At 46.3% G+C, this 26590-nt stretch overlaps 1 protein-coding gene across 1 annotated transcript; it reads left to right on the forward strand.

Moving 5' to 3' along the window:
• Positions 1-854: 854 nt before the first annotated feature.
• CD5 (CD5 molecule) lies at positions 855-26590 on the forward strand. Its single transcript, XM_074274345.1, has 11 exons — positions 855-1243; positions 11956-11994; positions 12873-13112; positions 14162-14224; positions 15529-15864; positions 18618-18902; positions 20523-20648; positions 21183-21236; positions 21710-21829; positions 23204-23295; positions 26069-26590. Exons 1-10 carry the CDS (start codon positions 1192-1194, stop codon positions 23290-23292), a joined length of 1404 nt encoding a protein of 467 aa, XP_074130446.1. The 5' UTR covers positions 855-1191; the 3' UTR covers positions 23293-23295; positions 26069-26590.

Below are 26590 nucleotides of genomic sequence, written 5' to 3' on the forward strand. Positions count from 1 at the left end.
CTCTGAGACAGCAGCTCATATTCCCACTTCTGCAAGAAACTTTCCTGCCCCCTCTCCCAGTGACTTCCCCCAGACTGCATCCATTGCACTATATTACATATTGTAGGTACATAATCTTGACATGTCTCCCTTCATAGAATGTGAACTCCCTGAGGGCAGGTCCTGATTTTTTTTAATTTTTTCTTTGTGCTTAGCCCACAGTCTGACCTATTACTACTTATATATGCTTGTCCCTGACTGACATCCATCTCATTTTACAGAGAAGTAAACTGAGGCTCAGAAAAGTTACAAGTCTTCTTGCCCAATGGCCCAAGTGTCAGAGGGGCAAATCTGAATCAGGTCCTTGGGTTCTAAGCAGTTCTCTTGCCCCTGGATGCCTCTGGGGGGCCCTGCCCCGTCCCAGACGCCCCAGCCCTCCAGAAGCCCGAGACCTGAGACCCCGCCAATTCTGCACAAAGAACAAGGGGATTGTTTCCTGTTTGCCCCGAAAGGCACAAAGCCTCAAAGCCAGCCGCATGGGGGAGATAGGAAGTAAATACAGCCAGACAAAGCATGTGTGAGCGCGGCAGCAGCAGGCACACGGTGGCAAACAATTGTGTCACGTTACCCACGCTGATGGAAACAATAGAAACGCGGGCTCTTTATAGGCTCACTGACCCCCCCCCCAACCCTGGCTAGTACACACAGGGAGTGGGACTACCTGACTCCCCCCCAGAAAGTCACCCCAACATAGAGATAAAGCCGCCTCCTCAGAGCAGTGAAAACAGCCCCCATCATGGCCCTGGGGGACCCCAAGATTCAGCTAGAAAGTCCCTCAATACACAGGACTCCTGCTCTGGGGGGGCCCCGAGATGATAGTGGTCTGCGGTCCCCCGGCTCTCCCACCTCACGGCTTCCAGCACAAGATGGCATCTGAGCAAGGTCAAAGGTAGCCCAGAGAGCAGGGGAGTGGGCAGCCCCCAGGAACTGCCACAGCAAAGGAAGGCAGCAGAGAGCATGCTGGGCTGCTCCGCCAGATAGGGCTGGGGAGGGTGGTTTTGTTCGGAGGAAGTTGGCAGTTCAATCTTCAAATACAAGTGACGCAGAACCCCGACACCCCCCCCCCAACCTGTCCTCCTCCTTCCCCTGGGGAACACACAAGGAGCAGACACCTCGCCCCCCAGCTCCACACGTGGGAGAAGCACCCTGCCCATGGGCCTCTGCCGGTCACCGCCGACCCTGCTGTACCTGCTAGGGACGCTGGGTGAGTTTTGCCTTTGAGGGACTTTCTGAGACTGTGGAACATCTTGGGGAGACACGGCGCCTTCAGAAAGGCAGACCTAGGTGTGGCTTGGCCCTGGGTCTAGGTCTGGGGCTTTGGATTCCTGACCTAACACTGGGTAGGTGTCCCCTCTCTGGGGGAAGTTCATAGCCTTTGGGCTGGTGAATGTGGGGGTCAAAAGGGGGCGTGTTCCAATGAATGGGGGCAGTGAAAATGAGTTCATATCCCAGCTTGCTCTGTACTATCTTATTTGTATGAACTAGGGCAATGTCTTCCTCTTTGGGGGGGTCTCAGTTTCCCTACCTGTAAAATGAAGGACTGTACCCCAAACTCAGTCTCAGCTCTTAATCCTATGAAAAGGGATGAGGCAAAGAGCAGGGACAATTTGGATCACAGCTCGGTCATTTAGTGCCTGTAGAACTTGAACTTCGCGAGATCTCAGTTTCTCCATCTGTAAAATGAATGGCTAGGGCTCACTGGTTCCCTCCAGGTCTCAGCCTCTTACCGGATCATCCAGCTTGGAAGAGGAGACTGAGGGTCCATGTGCTCCTCCCTCCTCTCCTGCCCCAACCCCAGCCTCACCCCAATATCTACCCCAAAATCCGCCATCCTGATGGCTGTTCCTGAGCCTTTCTGGGGGCAGTTTTCTGCCAGTCCTCATGGGGAGCAGAGAGGCCCCCTTCAGGGATACTGGAGCAGCCTCTTTTCTCCTGGGTGGGGGACAAGCAGACTCCACTCAGATGGGGGAGGCCCCAGGGTGGCTAGAACAGGATGGATGCTCATGTAGCAGGAGGTGTGTGTGTGTGAAAAAGAGAGCCAGAGAAAGATAAAGAGACAGAAAGGAAGAAAGACAGAGAGAAAGAGATAAAGAGACATAGAAAGAGACAAAGACAAAAAGGAAGAGAGGCAGAAAGAGATGACAGAGAAAGAGACAGAGAAACGGGTGAAGAGAAAGTGAATCTGGGTAACAGGAAGCAACTCAGGCTCATAGGAAAATATCCATCCAGGTCATGGAAAAAACAAAGGGTTCCATCAGTTGGGGAAAGTTTTGGAGGGGAGAACCTAGCAAGAGAGAGGAGCAGAAAGGGGCTTGGGACCTGCTCTGCCCCGGCCAGGAGAGGGACAGGGCTGGGTGCTGGCGGGACCAATAGCGGCCATCCAGGCCTCTAAGGAAAGGCCCTGCCTAGCCCGAATGGACACCGTCCACTCCGTCCACAAAAATTTCATAAAGCGTGGCCACGTCCAGGGCGGCCGTCCTCTATTCTGAGAGCTCCCCCTTGACTCCCTATGGCTCCTGATGCTTTTACTGAAGGCATTGCCCTGGACCTCAGAGTCTTAAAGACTGATGCTGCCTGAGTCCTTTACACTTTACAAGTTACAATATGAGTTACTCTCACTTGAGTCTTGGCTACCTCGAGGGAAGGACCTCCCTGGCCTTATACCCATTTAACAGATGAGAAAACTGAGGTTAGGGGGAGGCACATAGTTTGTCCATGGGTGCACAGTCAGTAAGCACTGGAGGTGAGCTCTGAGCCCAAGTCTTTTTGTTTTGAAATTCAGCCATCGAGTCACTCTCCTACTCTGAAGCTTTGCAGCATCTGCCAAGTTTAGAACAAAGACAAGAGGGAGGAAATGAAGCGATTCTCCAGAAAGCGCCAAGGAGGCCTCAAATGTCTATTGTTGGCTCTAGAGCCTGACATGTGGCACCTATCCCTGGGGAGCGGGCACCCCACGGGCTCCTGCTCTGGGGCCAAGGGGATAAGCCAGTGGCCTGACAAGTTCCCAAGGGGATCAACAGTGGCCGGAGCCCCTCAGCCTCCGTCCGGTAACCCCATATCGTGGACGTCCATGGGAGGGACCAGAGAGACAGTGCCCTCTGCCCACAGCGGGGAAGGGGAATCGATCAGGCCCCGAGAGGATACACTGGACGTATCAAACTAGAAACTATTGTTGTTGGGAGGAGGGGGCACCAGATCTAGGATTTCTCTCGCCTAGGGAACTCCCAGAGTGGAACTTTCTCCCTCCTGATACCCATATTCACCAGCTCATTAGCTCAGGAAAGGTTTGACTCCATGGTTTGTGACTTGGCCAAGATCATGCAGCTAATAAGTATAAAGGCTCAGTGAGTCAAGAAGCTCTGGGTTTAAGGTCTGTCATCACTGGCTGTGTGTCCGCAGGAAGTGTAGACCCTCTCTCAGTGCCCCAGGTAGCCCTCTGAGACTCTAAATTTCTAAACTCTCAAAATCTGAAATTGTTCCAGCTGCCCTGGGAGGATACAGCAGGAGTTCGGGAGTAGGGATGGACTTTATCCTCACCGAGGCCCCCCCCCCCCCCCGCCCCAGCCCCATCCAGTCCCCATCCAACAGAATCATCTCTTATAACAACAACAAAAAAAGAACAAATAAGCAAAACATACAGGCCCTTGGAGCATGCCTGATAGCAAGCGCCTCATTCAGCTCCTGTAGTCCACCACCTCGGTCTGCTCCATCAGTCCCCTGGAGTCGAGATTGGAGATAGCATTTATTTGACTCCATTTTTCCAGATAGCCTGAAAAATTGTTACCGATTATGATGAGTTTCTGCAGCATAATTCTTCCCTCCATTTAATGGATAAAATGTCCGAGACTCAGAGCTGGGGGTGTCCCTTGCTCCCTAGCCAAAGATTACCAAACCTTAGGGGACCTGCTTCTCTCATCTGATAAGCTCTGCCTCAGTTTCCCCCTGCAGCTCCCTGTTCATCTGTCCCTGCTCATGGACTCACATATTTACAGCCAGAAAGGAACCGTGGAAGCCAACCCATCTAATCCCCCCCCATTTGCAGATGAAAAAACTGAGACTTACAGAGAAGGGGAGGGACTTGCCCAGAACCATTATTTCCATCCCTCACTCTTCTTACTAGGAGCCTCTCTATTCCTTTTCTGGTCATATTTCCTGGGCGATTTTTCAATTAGCTTTTATTCTTTTTCGAACTGACAAATACTTATTTCTTCTTCCTTCTCCTTGCCCCATCCTGACTTTGAGAAAGACAAAATTGACTTGTACCAAGCATCCGTAGTCAGGCCAGAGGCCGAAAAAATTTCAATCCGTGACTGAGACACTCTAGAATTATAAGAAATGAGGAAAAGGACAGTTTCGGAAAAGCTGGAGAAGACTTATATGAACTGATGCAGAGGGAAGCGAGGTCTTGGAGGCTCTTACGTATAAATCATCACTGGCGATACGTTTCTGCCAGGATTTGAACTCAGGTCCAGGGAAGCTGGGGGAGTGAACCAGCTCTGGCCAATTGTAAAAAGCTCCCTGAGGGGCAGCCACGAGTCAGAGAGAGGGTCCCGGCCACAGAGCACGCTTTATTGGCCCTTGAAGACCCCCTTATGGGAGTGCTGTGGGTAGAGAGGAGGACCCTGGAGATCAAGTTAGAAAACCCTGGCCCTGCATCCCCATGGACCTAGACTATAATTGCAGACTCTTGACTTTGCCTCAGTGGGCCTCGACTTTTGTACCTATAAAATGGGGAGAATCCTCCCCCTCCTCTTCTCTGTATTGGAAGATGTGAGGTTATAGAAATGTTAGCAGTTTGACCTGAAGCTTGTATATGTATATTTCTCTAGGATTCCATCTCTTGGGATGGCTGAGTTCCTTCACTGGTACAGATCACAACTCTTTTATTAACCATCGATCAATTAATACGTGTTCATTACCAGCTATGGGCTCGGTGCTAAGTGCGAGGAGTACAAAGGCAAAAACGAAATGGCCTGCCCTCAAGGAGCTCATTTTCTATTGGGGGCAAACAGCGTGCGTGCAAATAAGAGGTTTGGGGTTCTTTTTCTGTGATTCTCTATAACCCCACTTGGGGTTTTCTTGGCAGAATTACTAGCGTGGTTGGTCATTTTCTTCTGCAGCTGAAGTGACAGATGAGGCAACTGAGGCAAATGGAGTGAAGTGACTTGCCTAGGCTTACTCAGCCACTTTTAAATTACTCAGGCTCTGTCTACTGGGTCACCCAACTATCCACACTTATAAGTAGATGAAAATAAATGAGGGGATTTGTGAGGAAGGGGCAGAGCCAGCATGGAGGAGAATCACAAAAGATCCAGGGTAGAACGTAGCTGAGCCTGGAGGAGAAGGAGGGGAGAAGGAGGATTAAATGGTGAGTGGGGGTCCTGACAAGTCTCACCTCTGCGACTCTGTGGGGCAGCTGGTGCTGACAGGCAGGATGGGGCAAGTCAGGCATGAAGGCCTGGCTGGCTGGACTTGCATGAATTAGGGTAACATAAGGAGACTGAACATGCCTGACGGAGCCAGGCAGTGGAGCGTTTTAGACACCAAACACAGGGCTCTGTGTGTGATCCTGGGAGTCAGCGGGAGCCATGAGAGTTTATAGAGCAGGGGAGTGACCTGTGCTGTAGGAAAATCAGCGGGTAGTCTTGTCGATGGTCTTAGTGAGCTTCCATGAGCATCTCTCCAATGTCAGGCCTCTCTCTTCTTAGCTTTTCTGTCCTAATCCAATTTAATAAGCATTTATATGGCTCATGCAGCCAGCATTTCTATGGCATTTTCAGGTTTACAAAGTGCTTTATAAATATTGTCTTATTTCATCCTCACAGCAACTTTGGGGAGTACATATTATTTCTAACCCCGTTTTACAGATAAGGAAACTGAGTCTGAGAGAGGTTAAGTGACAAAAAGAAACATAGTGAACAAGCATCTGAGGTGAGACTTGAATTCCATGCTTTCTTCCTCTAGCTGCTAAGGGCTGCTTCATTCTAGCCTTGGGCCTGGGGTTACAAAGACAGGGTTCTGCCTTCTCTGCTACCAGGGTGAGCTTTCTTCATCTGGGACCCACAGACTCCCCAGGGGCCCATGGATAGATTTTGGGGGGGGATTCGTGTGGGAAGAAAATGACTTTATTTTATTTTCACCTGCCTCTAAATGAAATTTAGTATTTTCTTCCACTATGAATATAACAACAAACATTATTTTGAAAAGAGGTCCAGGGGGTTCACCAGACTGCCTTAGGGGTCCATGGCACAGGAAGGGCTGAGAAGAAGAAAGGACTGTATATCACTCAGTGAGACATACATGCCTGCCAAGCACAGTGGGCGGTAGATAGTAGCTGTTTAATAATTGCTTGTTGGTTTGGATTAAACCAGGCTTTTAAGTGCATAAAAAATGCTTCTTGACTGATTGGTGATAAATTGAAAAGGCAGAGGTCACTATGGACTAAGAGGACCCAATGATCCAATGACCAGGGACTTACAATCTGTTAGCATTCAGGGACCATGCTTTTCCTTTGGTTTTCTCAGGGCTCAACACAGTGTCTGGCATCCATTAGGGGCTTAATGAATGTTTTTTTTACTAGACCTCTCACTAGTATTTGGTGGTGGTTGTGCTCTATCAACAGACTTTGAGAAGCCAAGACCTCACCTCCCAAGGGCTCAACGCTAACTCTAACCCTCTGAGGAGTGACCCCTGTTAGGTCTCCAATGAGAATAGGCAGTCAGTTAATTTAGGACCTCCCTACTTTGTGGGGGAACCAAGAACAGTCAATCCCTGCTTCCAAGGGTCTCCCACGACAATCAGAAACCTTGGAATAGTGGAGAGAAAGCTAGGAGTGAAGTTCTGGCCTTCAATAATTATGAGTTGGGCACTCATGGCCAAATTGCAGCATCTCTCTGAGTCTCATCCAGAGAAAGTATATGTCTATGCATATACACATGTATACATATGCATGTATGCGTGTCTTATATAGAAATATATGAATTTATATCTAGAAACATCTGTGTACTTATAGCTAGAACATAACTATGTGTGTTTAGAGAGAAATATGTGTGAATTTATATCAAAACATATCTGTGTATTTATATCTAGAACATATCGGTGTGTGTATAATATATATATATATAGAGAGAAATTTGTGGGTTTATATCTAGAAACATATATGTATTTATATAGAAACACATGTGCATTTTATATAGAAATATTTATGTGTTTATAAGTTGAAGTCTACAGATTTATATAAAAACAGGTGAATTTATATTTAGAAACATGTATCTATACATAGGAACATATATATATATATATATTCAGATATGGATTTATTTGGAGCAGGGCTACTTAAACTTTTTCTACTTACTATCCCTTTTCACCTGAGAAATTTTTACATTATCCTGGGTATATATGTTTATAAAATAGGTATATAAATCAAACATTTGCTGATAAGAAATCATAAGTTTGCAACCCCCACATTCAGTCAAGTGATTCCATATGGGGACACAACTCACAATTTAAGAAGTTTTGATATAAAGAAACATGTGTATTTATAAGTAGAAACGTATACATGTATTAATAGAGAGAAATAATTGCATCTATATATGGATTCATGTATAGAAACATATATGTGTTTACATCAAAATATGTGTGTATTTATATATAGAAATGTGTATTTATATATAAAACACATCTACAGAAAACATTTATATACTATATAAATACATAAACTTATGTAGATGTATGTTTATATATATACATATATGTATATATATATATGTATATGTGTGTGTATACACACATAGATAAATGTTAGATGGGGGAGCTGCTCTCAGAGGGAAGACTTCCTGTATAAGGTGGGATGGAGCGAAATCTTGAAGGAAGTCTCCCAAGCAAGAATTATTCCCTTAGTACCTAGCTGTGGCACCTACTATAAATGAAAAAGTTTTGAACTGAATTAAATTGTGAAAAGGCAGAACGCATCCGGAGCTGGAGATATTGGGCAAATCATTGCCCTCTGATTCTCAGTTTCTCATATATAAAAGGGGAAATAGCTCACAGAATTTCAAAGATTTATCAATCTGCCTTTTTAAAGTACCTGCTTCTTGTCCTGGAGAATAATCAGTAGGCATTTATTTAGAAGCTATTATGCACTAGGCATTGTTCTCAAGTGCTGGGATCCTAAATATGAAAAAAAATCAAGAGAGCCCCTGCCCTTAAGGAGCTAAAAATATAATTGGAAAGCTAGCACACAAAAGCTGCAAAAAGAGTGGAAGAAAGGAAGCAGGAGGCCCCTGGCCCTGGATACTGAAGAAGTCACTCAGGAAAGTGAGAAATAACTTACTGCCTCAAGGAGCTTACATTCTTTCTTCAGGAGGTAGATACTAAGTAAATACAAAGTAGATACAAACACAAAGTAGATACTAAATAAATACAAAGTAGATACTAAATAAATATAAAGTGGATACTAAGTAAATACAAAGTAGATACTAAATAAATATAAAGTGGATACTAAGTAAATACAAAGTAGATACTAAATAAATACAAAGTAGGCAATAAACAAATACAAAGTAGATACTAAGTAAATACAAAGTAGACACTAAGTAAATATAAGTTAATTTGGGAATGTAGAGAGGTTGGGCAGCTAGTATGAGAGGTATGAGAATCAAAAAAAGCTTCCTGGAGGAAATACCTCTCAAGCTGAGTCTTAAAGGAAAACAGGGATTCTCAAGAGGCAGGAGTGAGGAGGGAGCTTATTCCCCCTGTGGCAGGAACTTGAATAAAGGCTGAGAGATAGAAAATAGTGTGTCACAGAGAGCAAGATGGACTATTGCCTGTAAAGAACAGCAGGAAGACCAGATTGGCTTAGACCATAAATGAAGGAAGGGGAATAATGAGACTGGAGAGATTAATAAAAATGATTACCAATATTTAAAACATAACATGTGCCAGGTGCTGTGCTAAGGTCATTCTCATTCCTTTGTCCTACAACTCTGAGAGGTGCTATTTTACAGATAAGGAAGCATGTACCCTTGACCACAGAGTACCAGGTTCTGACCACCAGAACTACAGGGCCCAGAGTGGCCCTACCAAAGACCTTGAGAAGTCAACAGCTCAAAGGGAACCTGGCAGAGGCAAGTGGGCTGCAGGCTGGAGAAATAGAAGTAGTGCATTGTTGGGGCACTGTCAGAGACATTATGTTTGAATCGCACTCCATTAATTAAGAGATGTATGACCTTGCCCATCTTTGGGCTTCAGATAGTCCATGTAGCAAATGAGGATTTCTCAGGTCTTTTTATAGCCAGGGGTGTGTTGAGAAACATTTAACAACTGTCTCCCTTCCCCAAAAAATACCCATGACACACTCAAGTTTAATTGGCATTATTATTTTCTCCAGCACTTTCTAAAGTCTATACAATCAGTAAAACAACAGATAAAATGCCAATTTGTAACTCTTGATTTGTGAGTTACAAATGCTTATGCTGAAAATTTAACAATCAGCTCTCAAGAAAAGTATAAACATGGAAAATAGGATAGAGGTAAATACAGAGTTAATAATCTTAATTGTGAATATAAATGGAATGAACGCTCCCATAAAATGAAAGTGAATAGCAAAGTGGATTAAAAGCCAGAATCCTACAAGGTGTTGTTTACAAAAAACAATAGCTCTCAAGAACAAAACTTCCTAAACTGTGGGTTGTGACCTCTATATGGGATTGCAAGTGAATGTAGGAGTTGCAAAATTATTATTTATTATCAGTAAATGTTTGATTTACATATGTATTTTATATACCTATATACCTGCGGTTGCATAAAAATTTCTTGGGTGAAAAGCGGTCATGAATGGAATAAGTTTAAGAAGATCTTCTAATTTTAAATTTAAAGATTTGGTATAATAGGACTTGCCTTTTGGGCTTTAAGCTACTTTAAAAAAAAAAGATTTTTTTAAATTTTATTTTTAAATTAAATTAAATTTATTTTTGTTACATTTAAGTTCCAAACTCTCTCCTTCACTTCCCACATTATGCTAGAGTACGTCACCATTTGACACATATGAATATATATATATATATATATATATGCATATTTGTATATATGTAACACCAAACTATGCATACTTCCATTTATCAGTTCTTTCCTTGGATGTGGATGGCATCTTCCTTCATAAATCCTTTATAGTTGATTTGAATATTTATAATACTTTGTATAACTTGGTTATTTAGAATTATTCTTTGAAATGAATTATTTTTATTACTATATACAATGTTTTCTTGGTTCTGCTCATTTCATTCTTCATTATTTCACACAACTCTTTCCATGTTTTTCTAATTTCATGGAACTCATCATTTCTTATAGTACAACAGTGTTTTCATCACAATCATATGCCCATTCCGCAATGGATGGGCATTCCATCAATTCCTAGTTCTTTGATATAAATATTTTAGACTATATAGGGTTTATTTTTTTCCTTTTCCTTGATAATTTTGGGAAGCAGACCTAACACGTCTGGGTCGCAGGTCATACATAGTCTTAAAACTTGAGGTAACTTTCCAGACTGTTCTCCAAAACGGTTGAATCAATTCACAATTCCACCAATAGTATAGTGTTCCGATTTTTCCACATACCCTCCAGCATCTGTCATTTCTCCCTTCTCTCATATTAATCAATGTGACAGGTGTCAGATGACATTTCAAAATGTTTTTAATTTGCATTTTTCTGATCAGTAATAATTTAGAGCATTTTATATGACAATATATATCTATATCTATATGGATATAGATATAGATATAGATATATTTAGCTTTGATTTCTTCATTGAAAAAGTTGCTCACCTGACTTGTCTTTTGACCTTGCTGGACCCACTGAGGAGGGGGCTCTCCCTCTGCTTCTTATCATCTGTGTGATCTTGAAAAATCCATTTCTCTGAGCCTTAATTTTCTTTTCTTTTTTTTTTTTTATTTTTATTTTATTTTATAATTATAACTTTTTTTTTGACAGTACATATGCATGGGTAATTTTTTTACAACATTATCCCTTGCACTTATTTCTATTCAGATTTTTTCCCTTCCTCCCCCAACCCCCCCCCCAAGATGGCAAGCAGTCTTATATATGTTAAATATATTACAGTATATTCTAGATACAATATATGTGTGTAGAACCGAATTTTTTGTTGCACAGGAAGAATTGGATTCAGAAGGTAAAAATAACAGTTTACACTCATTTCCCAGTGTTCCTTTTCTGGATGTAGCTGATTCTGTCCATCATTAGTCAATTGGAATTGGATTATCTGAGCCTTAATTTTCTCCCCTGTAGAATGGGGATAACAAGACGACAAGAACCTCAATACCACCAGTTTTTCCTTTTGTGGCGGACTGACCAAAGCCCAGAGTCAGAAAGTGACTTTGCAAGATTAATCCATGCCTGCCCATGCAGCCAATTCAATCCTGAGACTTTGGCTAAGACTCTTCACTTGTGTGAGTCTATATAGCTCTGGAGTCTGCATCCTATAAATAAGAGCTTATTAAGCACCTACTATGTGCTAGGCACTGTTCTAGTTGTTACAGACACAAAGGCAAAAATGGCACCATTTCTCCCCACAAGGGATTCACATTCCACTCAGAAGTGCCTCCCCTGATTCCTAGACTCAATACTTCCAACATAAAATTTCATTCCCTACTGAGCCTCAGTTTCTCCATCTGTAAAGTGAGGAGCTAGACCAGATGATTCCCTCTCCAAAATCACTCATACTCCATTTGGAAACAACCAGTGATGGGGAACTCACTACCTCCTGAAGCAGCCCATTCTCCTTGGAGATATCTCTCGAGTATCAGGAAATGTTTGGGAAGGTTTTATTTCATGGTTGTTATTTCAACTCAGTTTGCTTCTACCTCTTTCTCACTCTCCCTGTCTCTGGTCTCTTCTCTGCAGTATCTTCCTGTCATGGAGGACCACAGCAGACCCCCTCAGGTAAGGAGTGTGGAGGTGTGTAGTTTTGAGAAATGTAGACTGGAAAGGAAATTCGGGAGCGGTCACAGAGAGATTCGTCCACCCACTTTACAGAAACTGTACGACATCATCCACTAGTCTCACCCACACCCCTGAGACACTCAGAAGCTCAGGTTTGTGCACTCAGTGCTCTTACACACACACACACACACACACACACACACACACATGCACACACAGAAATACTAGAGTATTTTTCATACAGAAATCTCATAAATGCCCTCATATGCTCACCTTGCAAAAGCATGAAACACAATAATGTTTTTTTGTGTTTTTTTTTTTTTTTCCATGAGATGTTTCTATGCAGTTCATTGGAAAAACACCAGAATTCCAATTGGAGGGTTGTCTTTCTCTGGGCCTCAGTTTCCCCCTCTGTAAAATGAGGGATCTGAATGGAGGACCCCTAAATGTAAAATCCCACGAGGCTCCTACTGGAAAGACCAGATTCGGGCATTTCTAACATGAGATCGGACAAGGGTCTCCCCATCTCTGGGTCTCTCGGGCTCCTCAGTTCTAGGATGGTTTAGAACTCTTTCCCTCCCACTTCAAAGGGCTCTTAACCTGCTCTAAGGAAATGTATTTGTACATTTTTTTAAACTTCTTGGGATTTAGAGTGAAAAGGGAGCTAAGGCCGGGAGAATGGAAGCCACTGGCCCAAGTTCATGTAAAGCCCAGATTGGCTGAGGGTATCTACACTAACTGCCTTATCTTCAGGGCCCGGCCACTGGGAGGGAGAGGGCTGGGAAGGAAGGACAGGAGCCAGAACTAGTGGGGGGGCGGGCACTGAGGAATCTGGATTCTTCAGATCTGATCTTCTAACCTGTTCTGTGCCTCCCTAGGACCCTCCAAGGACATCATTAACCCTGGCTCCCCATGTCAGGTGCAACTGGAGGTCAAGCTCAATCATACTACGAGTGTTTTTTGCCTGAAGGAGCAGAAAGAACAGGAGCTGACTGAGCTGCACAGCAAGCTGGGCCCCTTGAGAACACCCAAAGAGATGGCCTGCTCTTTCTTCAGTCCTTCTGTTCTGGACCCGGCCATAAATGTCTCCTCGACAAAACTGAAAGTGGACTGCCACGGTGAGTCCCTGAGCCCCTTCCCTGGGGAGAGCACCATGGCTCCCCAAGTGTAAGAATGCCCCCCAGGAATCCCCCTAGAACCAACCCAGCCTTGAGTCTTGGCTGGAAGCCCTGTGGGAAATGGAGGCCCTCCAGAAGAGTCCCCAGAGACTAGCGATCCCGGCTTCCATTCTAGCATTTGTCACCAGGGGAGCAGGATGATGTGGGAAAGGCCTTTTAATCTGTGGTTCAGTCTTTTTCAGTTATGTCCAACTCTTAGTAACCCCGTTTGAAGTTTTCTTGGCAAAGATACTGGGGTGGTTGATCCTTTCCTACTTCAGCTCATTTTACAGATGAGGAAACTGAGGCAAACAGGGTTACACAGCTAGGAAGTGTCTGAGGCAGATTCCAGGCCCAGCGCTCCATCCATCACCACCTGTAATAGCTACAATTTACAAAGCGTCCGACACATGTATCTCATTTGATACTCACAACAAGGGGAGTAGGGAGGGGTGGGGGGAGTTGTTAGCCCCATTTTATAGATGAGGAAACTGAGGTCCAAAGGGGTGAAGTGACTTGCCCAGAGTCATACAGCCAATATTCCAGTTCTTTCTGACCCTATCCCCGGCAACTGCCAATCCTGGCCAGGCTGTTTGGCCCTGGGAGAGACAGCTAACCTCGCTGAGCCTCAGTTTCTTCATCTTTAATATGAAGGTAGGAATCCTTGCTCTCCCTTCATAGATGTTCCATGAGGAAAAGCATTTTAGAAATATATCTTAAGGGAGTCCTGCTTTGACCTACCAGTAGCTGGGTGGCTCAATGGATAGTGTTCCAGACTTAAGCTCGGGAACATCTGAGCTTGATATCTGGCTCAGACATTTGTGAGACCCTAGAAGATAACTTACCTCTCAGTTTCCTCATCTGTACAAAGGGAATAATAATCATGCATCTACCTCCTGTTGCTTTAAGCTCGAATAAGGTAACAATTGAGTGCCTGCTCTCTCTGAGTCTCTACCCACCAGATCTGGGGCTTCCTCACATCACTCATCCAAGGCTTCCTCTCCTTTCAGAAGCAGTTACCAAAGTCTCTCTGCCCACCCAGCGGCCCATTGTGACTTCACCTGAGCCCACTGGTAAGAGCTTCCAGGTTTCCTGCAGGGACTCAGACTCCTCCTGGCCCTCTCCTCCTCTCTTCATGGCCCGTGGAGCAGCCATGTGGCTGTTCTGGGCAGCTTCATTGGTGCCTCATGGAAAGCACGCGATTGAGAGTTCGCAGCTGGGGAGGGGGGTGTCTGGTGCTTCTGGACAGCCTCTGAGTCTCTTTCCTTTCATGTTTGTAGAACACTTGGAGCTGGATTATGACATGGCTGTGGGCAAGCTCAGATAGGGGATGGGTGTGCGGTGCTTTTGATTGAACAGGTTGTGTTCCAGTTCTGGCTGAGGACAGAGGGGGCTTGCACCCTTTGGGGGGCATCTGAAAAGGCAGGGAGAATGAATAAGGCACGAGTCTCGTCTCCATCACTCAACGGTTGTGACTGAGACAAGGCCCTAACCCTCTGGGGTCCTCATCCAAAAAATGAGCCTCTAAGGTCTCCCCCTTTCAGGTCCCATGACTCACCCATCCTGAGCCCCACCCATTTCTATCTTTGCGGTTATGAGCAAGAAAGGCTTATTTCGGTCATCCTTCAACATTGGTGGAGGGGCCAAGCTCTGGGGACCTTGGAGCTTCTGCTCTTCTGGAGAATTTGGGTACCCCAATAGAAGCAGAACTAGGAACTTATAAATCTGGGTCAAGAACCATGAGTCATATTTGGTTCCGGTAGAGAAGGAAAAGAAGCAAGACATAGGATGTTGCCTCCAGGCTTCCCTAGGTCTTCTGGGAGAAGAAAGGTGATCACCTCACTTCAGTTTCCCATCTGGTAGCTTCTGGTTTTGAGGAACTGCTCTTGTGAAGTAGAAGCTAAGCTCTGTTGTTTCTAGCTTATGGAAAGACTATCAGTTTTGGTTCGCTCAGGCTGACAACTGCTCCAGGGAACTCTGGCCTTTGGGCCCAGTCCCACTCTGCTCCACACTGATCCAGCAGCCAGCAAGTGCCTTGGTGTAGTGAAGGGGACAGACAGAGGGAGATCGGTGATGATCAGTGGCAGAGGGAGAAAAGGCAGCTAAATAGAGGCAGGAGAGAATGATGGGTATCAGGGGAGGATGAGATCAGAGTTCCATCAGCTCACCGTTCGGTTCCCATAAACCAAGCATTGGTTAAATGTCTGAGGATTCCAGTCCAGAACCTGCCACTAAATTTACCTCTCAGCCTTGGTTGCCCCATGTGCAAGATGGATTCCATGATCTCCTATCAATGACCAAGAACCTTTCTGCCCCTTTCCCTGGTGCTTCATCTCTCCCCTTCCCCATGTTTGGTTTCTTCCCTTATTTCCTCCAGGCCCTTCGAGGTTCCTGCTGGTGGAGGGGAAGGAGAGACTCAGATGCGCGGGAGTGGTGGAGCTCTACAGGGGACGTATCGGGGGGAGCATCTGTTTCGACTCCAAAACCTGGACCGATGCCCTGGGCGACAAGATCTGCCGGGAACTGAACTGTGGCACTTTCCTGGAACTTCTGGACCAGCCAGCAGAAAAACCAGATTGGGGGAATTCCGAAGGCCTGAAGCCCCTGCCCATCCTCTGGGAGGTCGGGAACCAAAATGGAACCTCGTTGGACCAAGTCTTCACCAAGCAGAAGAGCTGTAGGCAAAACAAAACCATTTCCCTTGTCTGCTCTGGTGAGTGGGCCCTCTTCATTTCCCTGGACTTAGCCTCTTAGGTTCCCTTCAGCTTCAAAGTTCTTTCATTCATTCACTCATTATTAAGCATCAACTGTATGCAGAGCCTAGCACAAAAGGAGTACAGCTTAGCAAGGAGCTAAGAAACCAAAGTAGAGAATTATCATGATATTACATGGCACTAAAAGGCACAAGTTAAATATTACATGAAATCTAAGTGGGGAAACGTTTTCAAAATCAGGAAAGGCTTGGGAGAGGTGTGGGAGACAGGACAGTGACAAAATTGGGTAAAAAGCTAAATAGGCTATAGGCAAAGAGTGGGAGGGAGGATCTTCCAAGTGGTGAATAGCATGAATGAAAGGCTAATGGCTGGAAGGGGGGAGAGGGGGAGCCAAGAATAGGACAGTTTGGCCAGAGCCCACACACAATGGCACCAAACTCAGTTGGATGTTCCATGACTACTTTCTATTCCAGATTGCATGGACCTGTAGTAGGAATGGCAGATGGGACCTGGCTTCTAAGCCTGTCTTTGATGCTTAGATTCATAGGAATGGCAGGGCCCTTGCAAGGCTCTGAATTCAATCCCCTCATCTTCCATGTTTACTCTTTCCATTTTATCGACATATTTCATTTTTACATTATAAACTTTTATAGATTCTTCTCACTTCCTGAAATGTCTCAAAGTCAAACTAAGAATACAGTGATCTTATCCAAAAGTGAATGCAACATTTCACATCCACGGCACCCCCATCTCTCCATTTTAAATGTTTTTTTTTTTTTAACTAACAGATATCTATTTTCTCTCCCATCTCTATTTCATTTTAAAAAAGGAAAGAAAAAAAGGCAAATTTCTTGTAATAAATATACATAATATATATATACATATATATATATATATACATACATATAACGGGTATCATTTCTTGCCTTCTGAATAGGTGATGGAGGGAATAAAGGAGTATTGAGACAGATACAGGGAATAGAATGTGGAATTGAAAATAAAAATTTAAGTAAAAAAATCAAAAGTGTATAGTCAAGCAAAACAAATTCCCCCAGTATCTATACACAAATATATATGTATATGTGTATATTACAGGCATGTGTATAGACATATTTGTGTATACAGGCATGTGTATATGTATATATACATGTATCTGTGTATATTGCATATATATGTATTGTGTATATGTGTATATATGTGTATATAAAATATATAAATAAATATAAAAATCTTCACTTAAATCCCTCATCTGTATGTAATGGTACCATGCTTCAGCTCTGGTCCTCTGAAAACCTGGATGTGTGTTGTATTGATCCGTTGTTTGCCTTCGTTATTATCGTTATAAATCTCTTTCTTCTGGTTGTTTATTTCAGTTTATACATCAGTTCAGTATTCATCAGTTTATAAAGGTTTTCAAAAGAATTCATTTTTATAATATTCTGGTTCTTTTCATTTCACACTACCTAAGTTCAAAGAAGTCTATTCATCTCTCTTTTCAAAAAAATAATCTATTTTCTCCTTTCTCATATGACAACAGTACTTCCTCATGTGCCATAAAATAAATTATTTAGCCATTACTCAGTTAATGGGCAACCTCTTACTTTTCAGTATTTTTGTCACTACATAGATAGATTCACACACACATACACACACATGAAATCTTGCTATAATTATATACATTTATACATAAATTATTTTCCCCTCTTTTTTTGGTCTCTCTTGGGTACAGGCTTACCAGTGTTCTAGCAGGATCAAAGGGCTTGCCACATTTAATAACTTTCTGTGTATAATTTCATAGTTTTTTATAGAATAGTTGCACTCATTCAAAGATCCACCATTTCTCAATGTACTTGTTTCGTCACATCTCCTCCATCATTTCTTATTTTCTTTTTTCTTTCTTTTTTTATTTTTTGTCATTTTACCATTTTATCAGGAGCATGAGTTGGGATCTCAGAACTGTTTTAATTTGCATTTCTCTAATTAGTAAGGAAGATTTTTTTTCAAATATAACTTTATATACCTGGATATGTTCTTGTTCATATGAACTACCTGTTCATTTTCATCTATCAATTAGAAAAATGGCTCTTTTTCCCATAAACTCATATCAGTTCCTTATATATTTTGAAAATTATAATATTATCAGGAAATTTGCTTCAAATATTCAATTAATTGCTTCTCTTTTAATCCTAGATCTATTTATGCAAAAACTTTTTAAATTTTACAGAATTAACATTTTCCATTTTCTTCTGTGATTCTCTCTATTCCTTGTTTGGTCCTGAACTTTTCTCTTATCCATAGAACTGAAAGGTAGTTTTTCCATATTCTCTAATATGTTTACCTGTATCTAGAGCATGTCAAGACATGGAGAGGGAGGGAGACAGAGAGACACAGGGAGAGAGACATAGTGACAGAGACAAGAGACAGAGAGAGGGGGAGACAAAGATACATACACAAAGAAAGAGAGGCAGAGACAGAAAGAGACAGAGATAGAGAGAAGGAAGTCTAAGACCCTAGATCTAGAGGGAGAAAGGACCTCAGAGGCTGTAAACCCATGGAAGGAAGCTAATAAGAAAGACTACCCTCACCATTGGGAGAGGAAGAGACTTCCTCTTCGTGAAGCTTCCATCCCTTTGACATGAACTAAACAAACTAAGCTGGGGCTAAGGTGTGACAGGATGGGGACAGGGCTGGACAAATGGTCAGCCAGCCACAATTCTTTCATCTTCTTCCTCCCCAACTCTCCTCACTTCAGATTTCCAGCCAAAGGTGAAAAGCAGACTGAAGGGTGGAAGCAATCCCTGCAAGGGCATCGTGGAGGTATACTTTGAGGGTCAGTGGAAAGCCTTGTGTGGAAAAAGAAAGAACTGGGAAGAGGTATGCCATGAGCAACACTGTGGAAGCCTAATCTCTGAGGAGGATGTATTTCAAAAATCAACATCTGCTACATCCAGCATGCTCCACTGCAAATATGGGAACCTGTCTCGTTGCTACACATTCTTGCCAGGAGACCGACTCTGCAAAGGCACAATGATTGAGTGTAAGCTGGGAAGCCAACTGTTCCCTGAGAGTTGTGGCTCCTGGGGTCTTTCTCTTGGGGAAAGAGGGAGGGGACAGCTTTTCACAAAAAGAGCATTGAGGCAATCACTCACCAACATGGAAGTCAGGATGGATTAAGTGCATCCTATAAGCCAGCCACAGTGCCAGAGTCTGGGGACATTGACAAAAAAAACCCCCAAAAAACAAAAGAAGCAATCTGAGGTCTCAAAGTGTATCCAGGTCAAGAGATCGGTACTTAAGGGTAACAGTATAGAAGCTAAAGAAGCAAGAGTCCATGAATAGATAATACATAAGAACTGATGGATAGGAAGAATTAAAAAATGAAAACAAGACATAATTATATCAGTAGAACCAGGAAAAGCCTTTACTAAAATGCAGTAATAATTTATGCTTAAAAAAAAAAAGCACAAGAATAAAAGGCTCTTTCCTTGAGATCCAAATTACCTAAAAGCAAGAGCCAGCATCAAATGTAATGAGCAAAGTCTAGAAGCTTTTCCAATAAATTCAGGGGTAAATCAAGGATGTTCATTGTCGGCACTGTTGTTTAATATGTATAAAAATGTTTACTGCACCAATAAAACAAAAAAGGAATAAAAGAAATAATTATAGGCAAAGAAGGGAATAGATTATCTCTCTATTTGCAGATGTCACCGTGGCTAAGTTCGAGAAACCCCGAGATTCAATAGAAAACTAATTGAAACAATACCTGTAGTAAAGTAGTAGAATAAAATAGTCAAACTACAGAAAACATGAGCCTTTCTTTATTTTAATAAAAATAAAAACCAGCATGAAGGTAGGAAATTTCATTCAGCATAACTACAAAATGCATGAAAATAAGGACTTACATCTTTCCAAGTGTAAATAATTGAATGATGGCTGATAGGCAAATAGATTAAAATCTTCATCAAAAGAGGAGCAGATATATGAGAAAAAGACAACCAATAGATGATAGACCTACCTCTACCTAGCACATAGCTCATTTGTATGAGTTGATGTAGATATGATGGATGCTCTTTTCATTGCACTTGTGAGCTATGGGATGTCAGAAACCCCAGCAGGTTCTTTTGGGGGTTCCCCCCCACTTAATGGGAGGGAAGGAGAAGTCACTGCTCTGATGACTGGATGTTGTCTTGTTGCTGATGTCTTAGGAGCAGAGAGACTGGCAACCGGCACAAATTTCTCGTGGGACAAATAGTAGGGGTGAAAGATGAGGCTGTCGGTAGGGAGCTCAGAGCTCAGGACTCAGGATTTCATGAGCTGAGATCCCAGGACACCATCCCATAGTGAGAGAGACATAACCCTCCAGAACCAGTTCCCACGGACAGGGGTTTCTGCGGAGACAGCCCCTGCTAGGAGAGGGAGCTGGGTGGAGAATGTCTGCTTACAAAGAAGAGGAAACATTTCTGTCCGGTAGTTTCCTGTTTTAACAAATTGCTCAAGCTAATCCTGAACTCAGTTGTTTCTGTCTTCTGGAGGAGTACAGATGAAGAATGTCCTCTAAATTTCAGCTCCCCGGGACAAAGATCCATTTGCCCTGCCCTAGTTAGAACTCTTCTCAATGAGATCAAGATTCAGTGCTCTCATCATTGTTTCTTCTCAGGCCAGGATCTAAATGCAGCTGGGCCCGGGGCAGGGACAGTGATGAGCATCATTCTGACCTTCATCCTTGTGGCAATCCTTTTAGTGACGTGTGGGCCTGTGGCCTACAAGAAACTAGAAAAGAAATGTAAGTAGAGGCTCCCCTAGTCCCCCACAGCTTCTTTCTCCTCTCTCTGGAACAATCTCCTTTTTCTCCTCCATTTCCCTGCCTCTGGCTTTCTCTCTTTGGTATGGGTGGCAATTGTTATTAAGTTTTCTGTGTGTGTGTGTGTGTGTGTGTGTGTGTGTGTGTGTGTGTGTGTGTCTCCTCTGTCTCTGTCTCGCTCTCTGTCTCTGTCTCTATCTCCCCCCCCACCTCTCTTCTCTGTCTGTGTGTCTCTGTTTCTCTGAGTGTGTATGTGAGAGAGACAGTATTTGAACTCAGGCCCTCTGACTCAAATTCAGCCTTCCTTCTGTCCCAGAGAACAGGAGTGTCACAATCATCATCTTTCTGTGTGACCAACAGTACAGGCAGAATCCACAGCAAAGCCTGGAGCAGAGGCCGGGCCTCCTGGGCTCCAGTCTGACCCAGCCTCTGCTCCTCAGAGCTGCCTCCCTTGGAATGGCCTCCATGCTCCCCAGCAGCCACTCCCTAATACTTATTTCTCTCTCTGTTGCTCAGTCCGCCAGAAGAAGCAGCGCCAGTGGATCGGTCCAACAGGAGTGAACCAGAATGGTAAGGGGACCTCTCAGGCCCAGCTCCCCCTTCCCAGGGTGGGGGGGGGGGGACCCAGCAGCCAGGAATAGGCTTCCCAGCGAGGCAGAGGATGGCTGCTCCAGCATCTGCCCCTCCCTTCACTGCCAGGGTCTGCAGAGGCTTTTCCTCCCGACAAAGGGGCCTCAGGCCCACAGCTCGGGAGGCCGATGGGTCAGCGCCGCCCGTCACCTCTTCTCTGCTGTGGTCTTGGCTCATCATTGGCCCATTGAGCCTGAGACCAGCTTTGGATCTAGAAAGGGCCCAGCCTGTGAAAGCCCTTCCTAAGAACCTGCCTCCTGACCATCTGAGCGCCTTGGCTTGGCTCATCTGAGTGACCGCCATCTAAAGTCGGCTAGGGTTCCCACAATCCCATGCAAGATAGACAGGAAGGGAGAGGGGCTGGGGGTTGCCTCAGAAGGGCCCCCTGGGACTTCTCCTTCATGTCCACGCAGTGTCCTTCCATCGCAACCACACGGTAACCATCCGGTCCCAAGTGGAGAATCCTGGAGCCTCAAATGTGGAGAATGAATACAGCCAGCCTCCCAGGCACTCCCGCCTCTCGGCTTATCCAGGTAAGGACTGGAATCGCCCCCACCCCCACCCCTGCGAGGACTCCCCAGCTGGGCCCCGCTGGCCCAGGGGAACACGGACCATTAGGGCTTGAAACCTCAAATCTGCCCCCAGCAATCCTGGTGGGATCAGTGGCCACTCTCAGCTGCCGAGGAAGGAACCTGAGGCTTCGAGAGGGAGGGGAAGGAGCCTGTCTGGGGTCACGAAGCTGCTGAGAGCAGTAGGAGGCATTTATTTTGCCAGTACAGGGATTTGTTCGATTTTGCTTTGCGGATCTGATAGAAGGGTTTTGTTTTCCTTTCCCTTTAGGAGAGAAGGAACCCAGGGGTTAGTGATGGGGTCACCAAAATTTTTTAAAAAGAGAAACATTGAAGCATTTTTATTTTAATGGAAAGAAGAAATAGCCAAAGGTTAGTAGGAATCAGGCACAGGGCAGGCTGGGAAATAACTTTAAGAGAAGGGATTTCTAATTCCCAGCTTTACTTACCAAAAGAAGAATTGAAAGTCACCTTAAAAGAAAATAATCACTGGATATGAGACCTCATAATTCGTGTACAATTCCTTTTCTGTTGTACTTTTCATATGGAAGACCTCATTACTTGATTTAAAAAAATGTTTTTAAATGAATGAAACCGGGTCTCCCAAGAGTCTGGATCTAGAAGAGACCAGGAACCTAGACGGGGCCCATCCGGTCCCAGCCCTCAGTTTATAGATGAGGAAAGGGAATGTAAAGAGGTTTGGCCAGGGTGGGAGAACCAGTCAGTTGGGGGGGGGGATGGAGCTTGGGGTTTTCCTGATTCTCAGCCCAGATACCCCCCCCCACAAAGAAAGAAGGCCCTGAAGGGAGGCAGGTGGGGGTGGGCGCACATATGACCCCTCCCACCTCCCCCACCCGGCCAGACATCAGCCAGTCCTGTGGGAGGTCCTTCTGAGCGCTGTCCAGGGCACCTTGACCCCAACATGGTGACGTGATTTGGGTCCCTTCCAGCACAAAGGAGAGCACTGGGAGGAGGAGAGGTCCGAGAGCAGGCCCAACCACAGACATCTAAGAGCCCCAGAGAGACATGCCCTCCCCCCACATGTAGTAATGCATCCTGAGGCCATTAACGAGATCCCATTAGGGGACATCCGGGCCCAGCTGCTCCCGTGACCCCCTGGCCCTGAGTGTGAGCAGTGGCCCGGCCTAGATCCTTTGGGAGGAGAGTCCCCTTGTGAGGGACAGACGGTCCTTTACTTCACAGCCACGCAAACCCCAAGGGCAGGAGCGGGCCCAGAGAATCCTGAGGACACGGTCCCGCCAGACCCCGGATTTGGCCATGCGAGAGATCAATTAGTCCGGCCCCCTTCGGGTTGCACAGTCCATGTTTTCTCTCCAGCTCTAGAAGGAGCCCTGGACCGGACTTCCCACCCGCCAGACAACTCCTCCGACAGCGACTATGACCTCCATGGGGCCCAGAGGCTGTGACAGGTGAGTCCAATCCCCCTGTGAGCCCAGGGAGCCCGGCAGTGGGGCAGACACAGGGCAACGGGCATTTAATAAGCATCTGCCAGGGCCAGGAACTGTGCTACCCTCAGGGAGCTCCCGCCTAATGAGTCACAATATGGTGGCAGGGAGGATCTCGGAGGGAAGGCAGGAGCAGGAAGGGGCCTGGGAGAGGCTGCTCCTCGAGGAGGGTTCTGGCTCCAGGGGGATGGATGCGGCTCTCTCTCATGGAATGCCCCGGAGAGCAAGAGCTTCTGCTGGTGATGAATCCTGGCAGCTCTGGAACCCAGATTCCAATCCTGATCTCAGAAGTCTCACCACCCCAGACCTCAGCATCCTCACCTGTGAAATGGCAGGTTGGGCTGGGCAGCTTCTCCCTCCCCCACTCTGCTTGATCTATATCCCCCAGTGGGGGCACAGGCCGGGGATGGAAATGACCATTGGCCAGAACTTCAGGGTTGGGGGGCTGGCCCCCAGGTATTACTCTGGCTTCGAGGATGGGCCCAGAGGCCCGTAGGTAGAGCCTCCCCGTGGGGGGGAGGCCAACGGATGCAGGTCCTGGCCAGCTGGCAAGGCCCGAGGATGTGGCTCAGCCTGGCCCCGGGCCAAGGAAGCCATCCTCGCTGGCCCCCTGGTGGGCTTTAACTTAGTAAGCTTTTCCAAGCTCCTTCTGAGCTGTTCATTTCAGCCTCGCTCTCAAGCTGGGAGGGGAGGGCCCATCTCATCCCTGTTTCATAGACGAGAGCTGACCCTCAGAGGTCAGTGACCGCCGGGTAGCTCTGGCCGTGGAGCCCAGGTCTCGGCTTTCTCTGCCCCGCCCAGCCTCTCAGAGGCCAGATGTCTGACTTGCTCCAGGTCACAACTGCTAGCTCTGGGTCCAGCGTTCTTGCCATGGCCCGAAGCTGTTCTTCCGAGAGGGAAGCAGCTGAACAAGTGTCGGCCACGGTCACGGTCACGGTCACGGTCATGGGAGGGAATCCCCGTCTCCCTCCTCAGCATCTTTGGGGGCCTCTGAGGCCCCCACTTGTGTCATTGCTGCATAACAGGCCCTGCCTCAGTCAGACAGACCTGATACAAAGGCCGGGAGCCTCCCTGCACCCAGGGCTGCCTCCATCTGGCCTCTGGGGGGGGGTGTGAGGCTGGAGACTTTGCCCAAAGCCCTCACGGGTCATGGCATCCCCTTCCTGAGCAACAGCATCCCAGGGAGCCCGCAGCTCTGAATGGGGCCTCCCTAAGCTCCCAGATGGGGGCTTTGAAATGCCTCCACCTCTGAGGGCTGGGGCAGCAGCTGTTAACAGATGGTGACCGAGGAACCCGGGCTCAGATAGGCGGCTACTACCCGCCAACTGCCTTAACAACATGGGAAAACTCATGGGCCCTTTCTATAAAATAACGCACTTAAATGCCCCAAACAAAGGAAACCAATTCTATTGAAATAAAGCTGCCATTTTCCCCAAGTTCACGGACCTCCCCCAAAACTACCCCCAGGTCCCCCGGACAGTGCCGATTGAGGACCCCTGGAGTAGAGAGACACTTAACAAAGGGTCAGGAAAGCTCAGTGGGCAAGGCTCAGAGAGACCTCGACAAGCCGGCAAAGAGAGCTGGGGCTGAGAAAACAAAGAAACAGTTAGGGTTGAGAAAGTGATCCCATGAGTGTGGGTCCCCCAGGGAGACAGGGTAGCTCCTGTGAAAAGCCTCGATCACCTGTGGGAGGCAGCGTGTCCCAAACAAGGGCGAGGACGGGATACGCCGGGATACCACGGACAGGATATGCCGGGATACCACGGACAGGATATGCCGGGATACCACGGACAGGATATGCCGGGATACCACGGACAGGATACGCCGGGATACCACGGACGGTTCTTAGCATTGTGGGAAGGCAGCTGTGGTCCAGGGGAGGTCCAGGTCCCGTTAAAAGAAAGGACTTTTCCAGGAGCATTTGCTAAAGTGCTTGCCAGAGGAGAGACGGCAAAAACGAAGCCTCCTCTGACCTGGACAAGGAGGAAACACGCTTGACACACGAAGTCAGGGGTGGGCTCAGAAGCTGTGATTTAGGGCCAAGCCACGCGAGCCGACACTTGTGGTCGTGACTGGCCCAGGGTCACAAAGCATACACAGGAAATGCGAGAGGTTCTTTAACCTGGGATCCCCGGTAGTCAGCAAAGGGGAGCGATGCTTATCCATCGACGGGTTTCCAGAATTCCAGAGACGATTTTGAAAGATCTGGGCCCAAGTATTTAAGAGCATGTTCACAATGGAGAAAAGATGACTTGTTGGGGAAGGGAAGGGGGGAGAAGGGGGGAAGGGAAATTGGGGGGCAGAGTCCCTGTCTCGGAATGTTTAAAAGGCCATTATTGCCAGAAAGAGAAGATGCCTTCCGGTGTCAGAGCAATGAGCGAAACCAAAGGCCGTTCTGGCTCTGCTCCCTCTCAGTGGGCCGCCTCAGGTGCTAATGGGGTCCTGGTCAGGGGAGATCTCTGAGCTCGGACCGTGGCTGGGGATGACAGGAAGCTTCAGCCACGGCTTGCCAGATGCCCCCAGTGACCCCTTCCAGCCCTGGGTGAGGGATCCCGGGGGCTGGAGCTTCAAAGTCCCTCCTAAAAACAGCCAGCCAAGGGACTTCTGCCAACTGGAGGCTCGTCCATCTCCCTCGGTTGCCATGACTCAATCTCGCCTCCCTTTCACTTGTGGACTCTCCATTTCCTGGGGAGGGGCCGGCATTTCCTGTTTCTTACCTTGTTTTCTTCTTGCCCAGGCTGAAATGTGAATAAGCCAGGGGTCTTCTGGCACCAGCCGCATCTTCCTGAGAACCTTCTGCACTCATCACCTTGGCAAGATGACCCCATTTTACTTCCAGCTGTGAAGGGTCAGAAGCAAGGTCGCCACTACCGTGTCTCATTACCCACGTCCACCTATAGAACGGCTCCGTCCCTTCCTCGTCCCCACCCCCCAAACCCAATCCAGGGAAACCATCCCCACAGCTCTAGCAGCCCTTCCCTTCCCACCCTCTCCATTTGTGTGAAATGCAGGGCCCTGTCTGCAGCCCCCTCCAGGAACACAGGGGGCCCCAGAGCCACGGTCCCTGCCACTGGGTCCACAGTGACCCACCTGTGCCCCACGGCCAGTGCCTGGAAGGGGCTGCCTTCCCAGCCCACCCCCAACTCCAGCCCCTTCCTCTGAGGAGGAACAGGGAAGAATTCACACTCGTGTCACTGGATGAGAATGTCTTTAATGTTCTGTGTAAATAATGCTTTCTATACAACCTGAGAAGTCCAAA

The sequence above is a fragment of the Sminthopsis crassicaudata genome, chromosome 6, assembly GCF_048593235.1.
Source record: "Sminthopsis crassicaudata isolate SCR6 chromosome 6, ASM4859323v1, whole genome shotgun sequence".
NCBI classification, from domain to species: domain Eukaryota; kingdom Metazoa; phylum Chordata; class Mammalia; order Dasyuromorphia; family Dasyuridae; genus Sminthopsis; species Sminthopsis crassicaudata.